This window comes from Canis lupus, chromosome 12, assembly GCF_003254725.2.
Source record: "Canis lupus dingo isolate Sandy chromosome 12, ASM325472v2, whole genome shotgun sequence".
Lineage (NCBI taxonomy): Eukaryota > Metazoa > Chordata > Mammalia > Carnivora > Canidae > Canis > Canis lupus.
This window is the reverse complement of record NC_064254.1, coordinates 2,224,354-2,230,667: the sequence shown is the minus strand read 5'-3', so window position 1 is coordinate 2,230,667 and position 6,314 is coordinate 2,224,354. Positions and strand designations below refer to the sequence as shown.

General features: G+C 40.2%; 1 protein-coding gene across 2 annotated transcripts; it reads right to left on the bottom strand.

Annotated features, from left to right (window-relative positions):
- Positions 1-452: 452 nt before the first annotated feature.
- On the bottom strand, positions 453-5,234 carry LOC112641371 (HLA class II histocompatibility antigen, DR alpha chain). 2 transcript variants are annotated; one of them, XM_025418355.3, is made up of 5 exons: positions 5,060-5,234; positions 2,790-3,035; positions 2,048-2,329; positions 1,582-1,747; positions 453-950 (listed from the first exon to the last, which is right to left on the bottom strand). In XM_025418355.3, the coding sequence occupies exons 1-4, from the start codon at positions 5,139-5,141 to the stop codon at positions 1,593-1,595; spliced, it is 765 nt and encodes a 254-aa protein (XP_025274140.1). In that variant the 5' UTR covers positions 5,142-5,234; the 3' UTR covers positions 453-950; positions 1,582-1,592. The 2 variants fall into 2 exon arrangements, with proteins under 2 accessions (XP_025274140.1, XP_025274141.1); XM_025418356.3 differs by having other exon boundaries at positions 453-847.
- Between the last annotated feature and the right edge of the window lie 1,080 nt (positions 5,235-6,314).

Genomic DNA, 6,314 nt, shown 5'->3' with positions numbered 1-6,314 from the left:
TCTGAAATCATTCCTAAGCAGAGATCTCTCAACAAACAAACTCTACTCTAGAGTTTTCCATAGAGGGACTGGACCATAGCAACTGGATTACTTGCAGATGCTGTGAATGAGACATGGTCATAATGAACCTGGATATTCCTTTTTATTTTAAGATTATTTATTTATTTACTTATTGTTTAGAAAGCATGAACAGGGGGAGGGGCAGAGGGAGTGAGAGAATCTCAAACAGACACTGTCCTGCATGCGGAGCCCAGGACGCTGAGATCATGACTTGAGTCAAAATCAAGAGTCAAACACTTAAATGACTGAGCCACCCATGCCCCAAACCTAGATATTTCTGACTGCTTATAGAACTTATCACATACATTCAACATTCACAAATTTCAGGATGAAAGGATCACATATATTCCTTTGTCCCTGTGAAGAACTGGCTTAGACATAAAAACTTCATCTCAGATCCATCAAATAGTTTATTGTGTTAAAAAAAAATCACAATCACAATTTGAAGAAACCAAAGCACTAAGTGTAGAAGAGATATCGGTTTCGAACATTCACAAGGTTCCGTAGTAGAGAAAAGATCCTATGGGGTCTATTCCAGAGGCATTGCATGGTGATATTAAAATGATGGTAGAAAATGGAGGAAAACGGATCCAAGAAGGGTCAGCAAAGAGAGAATAACTAGATATCAGATCAGGAAGACATCATTTTTCTTAGAATATCTAAAAGTCTGGAAAATGCAAAAAAATGGTTGTCCTCAGTGAGGTGAACAGTTGGAGTATTGCCAGGTTTATAAAGCTATTGAAGCATAAATTTCTTCACTGATCTTCTCTCTAGGAAACTCCATTGCCTGTAGCAGGACACGCATAGTTACTAAAGAGTTAAGATTATTATTTTAAGCTCTTTTTTCAGATTCATTCGTCTTCTCCCTTAAACCTTTGACTTTGGAACCCCTTTAGAAAAAAAAAAAAAGAAAAATCCTTTGACTTTGGAAGTGTCTCTAAATATTCACTTGACCTCTATCTAGTAAATAGAAACTTTCTAGCATGAATTGCATCTCCCACTCTCCAAGTGAACATAAATGAGCAGACCAGAGCTTCCAGAGCTTACGCTTTCTTAGAAGTTTCAACACCACTTTTCAGATTGGAGAAGAAAAAACAGACATTGGCCTTAAGGAGATTTTTATTTATGCAGTGAATTTATCCTAACCCCCAAAGAGCCAAGCTCTGGAAATATTTCTGAGCTGAGGTACTGTTTCAGAAAATATATACCAGAAAGTACTCAAAGCTTTCCTAGATCATTGATTCATTAGTATTATGTGAAACAATAGTATTGGGTAGTGGAGATAATTTCTAAGACTGAGATTGTGGTATAGGTGCACATGTATCGGAGAGAATATGGGGTCTTAAAGTTTTGGGATACCAGATGGTGTCAATGTCTGATTCTGTTCTCGCAAAGATAAATTAAGAGTCATGACTTTCCTATCATTTTCCTTTAAAGATATCACATATCCTTCTCCCCACTCTGTTTCCTTCTTTTGGATAATTCTTTCTATATATATGCCTTCCTCTACATCAAACCCACCTGAAAGTGCCTCAAAGAGGCCCTCGGCGTTCACCAGCTTTGACCTTGCGCATGCCCTTGATGATGAAAATGGTCCCAGTAATGATGCCCACCAGACCCACGATCAGGCCCAGGGCACACACCACATTCTCTGTTGTCTCTGGGAGGGGGGTTGGTGGTTCAAACTCTGGGGAAAATAAAACAGAGTACAGTACAGAGGTAATGACTGTGTATGGCGTAGCAATTAGAATCAAAGGTAGGGTATTCAGTCAAAAAAATAATTATCAATCAATTAAATAAGAGGAAGACAGAATGATGTATGAAGGAAATGCATATTAAAAGGTGGGTGAAACTGAATAATGGGAGAAGACAAGGAATAGGAGTCATAGCAATTGTTATGGATGAGTTAGGGAACATCCCAAAGCACCAGACATATGCATCACCGGGGAAAATCATAAAAGAAAGGAGATGGAAGGATGGTCCATACCCCAGTGCTTGAGAAGAGGTTCATCCAAACCCCAGTGCTCCACCTTGCAGTCATAAACGTCCTCGGCTGAGGGCAGGAAGGGGAGATAGTGGAATTTGCGGAAAAGGTGGTCTTCTCTGGGCAAAAAGATTGTCTCTGACACTCCTGTGGTGACAGGGTTTCCATTTCGAAGCCACGTGACATTGATCACTGGTGGGGAGAACTTGTCGATGAAACAGATGAGGATGTTGGGCTCTCCCAGTTCCACAGGGGTGTTTGAGAGCACAGTCACCTCTGGAGGTACTGGGGACACAGGACAGAAATTAGCCTTCCCTGCTTGGGCTAGTCCTTCTCCCTCCCACTGAAACAGAATAAGCAGTTGAAACTCTGCCCTGAGGATCTGTACTACAGTCTCAGATACCTATCTCTGATACTCTCCTCCATGAACTGGAACCAGTGCTGTGGTGTAAGATATACAGGATATTTTAGGCACTGGAGATAATTTCATTCCTGCCCACCCTCCCCAGCATAGATTTGGGGCAATGGCTCTATAAGTGACTGTGGATGGTAAGGATGAGATATGAGCACATCAGGAAAGGAACAAACTCATATGAAATTCTTGGGCCTGTGGCATGAGAAGTAGGGACTTGTTTATGGCCACACTAGGCCCCTGGGAGGGAAAGTCAGTCACAATAATGTAACACATAAGCTGAAGCATCTATTTCAAAGTTATGATCCCCATGTCTAGGAGTGCAGCACGTACCATTGGTGTTCGGGGTGTGGTTGGAGCGCTTTATCATTGTGTCAAGGTTAGCTTTGTCCACAGCTATGTTGGCCAAGGCACCCTGGGCCTCAAAGCTGGCAAAACGTCCAAATTCTTCAAGGCGCCACACCGTCTCCTTCTTTTCCATATCCACGTGGAAAATCTCATCACCATCGAAGTCAAACATGAACTCGCCTGATGGGTCAGGGGTCAGATAGAACTCAGCCTGGATGATTACGTGCTCCTCTGAAAAGGCAGGGAAGAGAGTTAGGGTGGAAACCAGGAGCAGGAGAAGAAGTAGAACCCAGGATGTGAGACAAACATGTGGGTGTGGGCAGTGGAAGGGATTGGCCATGTCGAATGGAGGAATGATGGAGAGCAGAAATGAGCTGGAAGATGAGGCTCAGGTGCAGGACATCCATGTTGAACAGAACTAGGAGGGGAGAAATGAAGGGCAGAGGTAGGGTGCATTGAAGGAAATGAAGGCTGAAAATCCTAGATTCTTGTGAAGCTGCTGTTAGGTTCCATGCTAGTAGCTGAGAAATGATTCCCTTTTTGGAAATCTAGCAGCAATTCCTAAAATAGAATCACTCACTGTATTTTCCCAGGCATTAAATACAATTAAACAAGAGTTCTAGGGCCTCTCTCAGAGCACTGGATTATTAAGAAGAGGGAAACACTGTTTAAAAGGACACTTGGGTGGCTCAGTGACTGAGCATCTGCCTTCAGCTCAGGTCATGATCCTGGAGTCTTGGGATTGAGTCCCACATCAGGCTCCCCAGAGGGAGCATGCTTCTCCGTCTACCTATATCTCTGTTCTCTCTCCCTGTCTCTCAAGAATAGATAAATAAAATCTTTAAAAATAAATAAATAAGAGTCTAGGTTCTGAACTCTGGATCTAATTAAATCTTTAATTCTTATTCAGGTATTTACTTATCTAGTGGTTTAAATGGATTATTTTATCTACTTCTTTGCGGTTTTCCTATTATATTCTCTTATGGTTTTGCTTCTAACTTGAATTTGTCCTTAGAATTAAATGAGAGGCGCCCGTGTGGCTTAGTCAGTTAAGTATCTGACTGTTGGTTTCGGCTCAGGTCATAATCTCAGGGTACTGAGATCGAGCCCCAAATTGGGATCTGCGCTGAGTATGGAGACTGCCTAAGATTCTTTCCCTCTTTCTCTCTTTGTCTCTCCCCACCCGGTTTGTGCAATCACATACTCTCTCAAAAAAAAAAAAATAGTAATAAAAAGAATTAGATGAGGTAAGTAATTTCTTAGTACATCAACAGGCTTATAACAAGCATTTTAGGTTCAAAACTGCTTTATACTTAAGGAACAGAGACACCTCTAGCTTCCTCTTCCATCCCAAGGGAAGAGCCTCTATTTTATCACATATGCATCTCCATTTGTGGCCCTTTCAAGGCAATAGAAACATACAGTTTCTATCATGGGTCTTGGAACTGGATGATTATATTACTTATTTCCAGCGTACTGCCATCCTTTCTGGGGTTTAGTCTGGGTAAAGGTTACTTTTTCACAATACATCTTCATAGCAGTAAACATTTGCTTTGCAGATGGCAGAGAATAATAAAAGAATTTCCATATCTTTTTTCATTGTTCTACTCTTTTGAGAAAATCACTAAGTAGCTGTGACCATAGATCATAGATCCACTGAAGTGGTGAAGGCGCCATCCTTCTCCTAAGAGGAAGTAAATTAAGAGCAATTGGTATAAGCATACCTGCCCTTGCTCTTCCTTGGGTAGATTGTTGCTTTTGGTAACTTCCTTTTCTGGTGATCTTCAATGCAATATCTGTGCTTAAAATATTCTGACAGGATTCACTTGCCAAAAAAAATATCATATATTTGTCTAAGAAACAGTTGCAAGAACTTCTCATATTTTTTCTCATTTAATCCCACAAAATGATGTGAGATTTCAAAATCTACTAATTTTCCAGAAAAAGAAATTAAAGCCCAGAGGATAGCTTGTTAATACCTCTCAGAAAAGATTTTCACTTCAAGTCAGCCTTATCTCAAAGTCAATGGTATTAATCCATACCATTTTTTGTTCCTCTCAACTAAATGTGACTGACTTCAATTTATAAGATCAGAACTCCTCCAAACTACAATTTTTTAATACTTTCAGATTTAGACCACACGATGCCTGCCACACTTTTCCTTCACTTCAAAGACAGTCTTGCAAATATTTACAATTTATCTCTCCAATGCTCTCAGAATTTCTATCCCAAGTTTTGTTTCTCTCAGCACTTACCTTTGACAGCCCATGATTCCTGAGGACCCATCAGGAAAGCCATGATGAAAAATCCTAGCACTGGGACTCCACTTATGGTCATTTTCTTCTGTGATTTGTTGGGAGGTCAGTAGAGCTAAAGAGTAGGGTATAACTGACACGGATTTAAAAAAAAAGAGAGAATGTATGGTATGATAGAGTTTGACTGATTGAAATTTAAATAAGTTGAGCTGAAGCCAATCAGAAAAACTTTTGAGATGATACATCTGTTGCTAAGGGAAGAGCTCTTGTCAAAGGGTCAGGTAAACAAGTAAAGCTCTTAATAAAAAAAAAAAAAAAAAAAAAAAAGAAAGAAAAGAAAAGAAAAGAAAAAGAAAAAACACCTCATACATATAATCAAATAAAAATAGCAAAATAAACAAATGTTCAAGAATCACATTCACCCATAGACTGTTTCATCCTAATCCAAGTTCTAGAAAGGGATGTACTTGAAGCACATTAGTGAGAATAAAATCAATGGAAACACCCTACATGGCAGTTAGTGAAAGATTATTCTTCTGTGCTGTGACAGCTGGGGAGTTTGTTTAAGGGACAACAAAGCATCTGAGAAAGAAGGTAGGTTGTCATGCTATGGAGAATGCCTGATTCTTGGCAGTAGTGGGTGACAGAGCTTCACTTAAGTAACTTCAGGAGCTTTTTGCGTCAGGATTCTCCTTCAGTACTCTAGACTCCCAGATGGCCAACTCAGCCCAACTCAGCTAGGCATCCCTGGCACTGTACGATATTGAGAGAATATCAGAAGAGAAACTCTGAGTGTCAACATTCCCCTAGCTAGAGAGGGATGGTAGACACACCGTAGATAGTGGCTATAAGAAACAGTGGACTGTAATCTCTACCATCTTAAATATGATCAAACATTGCAGTAGACTGCTGGGGACACTCCTCATTTGAGGAACTTAGATCAATGAATAGGGTGGAATAAATATGGCAGAGCTTATTCTACTGGGAGAAATAGAGATAATAACCTGCAGGAGAGCTTTCCCGTAACGTCCCTCAGGTAATAACATTCTGAAAGCTCTCTTCATGTCATAAATTATTGAAGTTCTGATCCCAAGAATTTGTTTTGATATTCACCACTGAAAAAACTGAAAGTTAAATCATTCTGACCTTCATGTTTCTGACCATACAGTACAATATAAAGGAAAATTAAACCACATGTAGAAAGGCTTGGAATCTGAATACTTCCAATGAAGGGAGAGAGCCCTGACAGTGAGGC

Coding starts and splice junctions, on each gene's coding strand:
- LOC112641371 (XM_025418355.3), bottom strand. CDS start 5,141: ATGACCATAAGTGGAGTCCCAGTGCTAGGATTTTTCATCATGGCTTTC. Junction 2,330..2,789: donor CCACACCCCGAACACCAATG/GTACGTGCTGCA, acceptor CTGTGTCCCCAG/TACCTCCAGAGGTGACTGTG. Junction 1,748..2,047: donor ACCTCTTCTCAAGCACTGGG/GTATGGACCATC, acceptor TATTTTCCCCAG/AGTTTGAACCACCAACCCCC.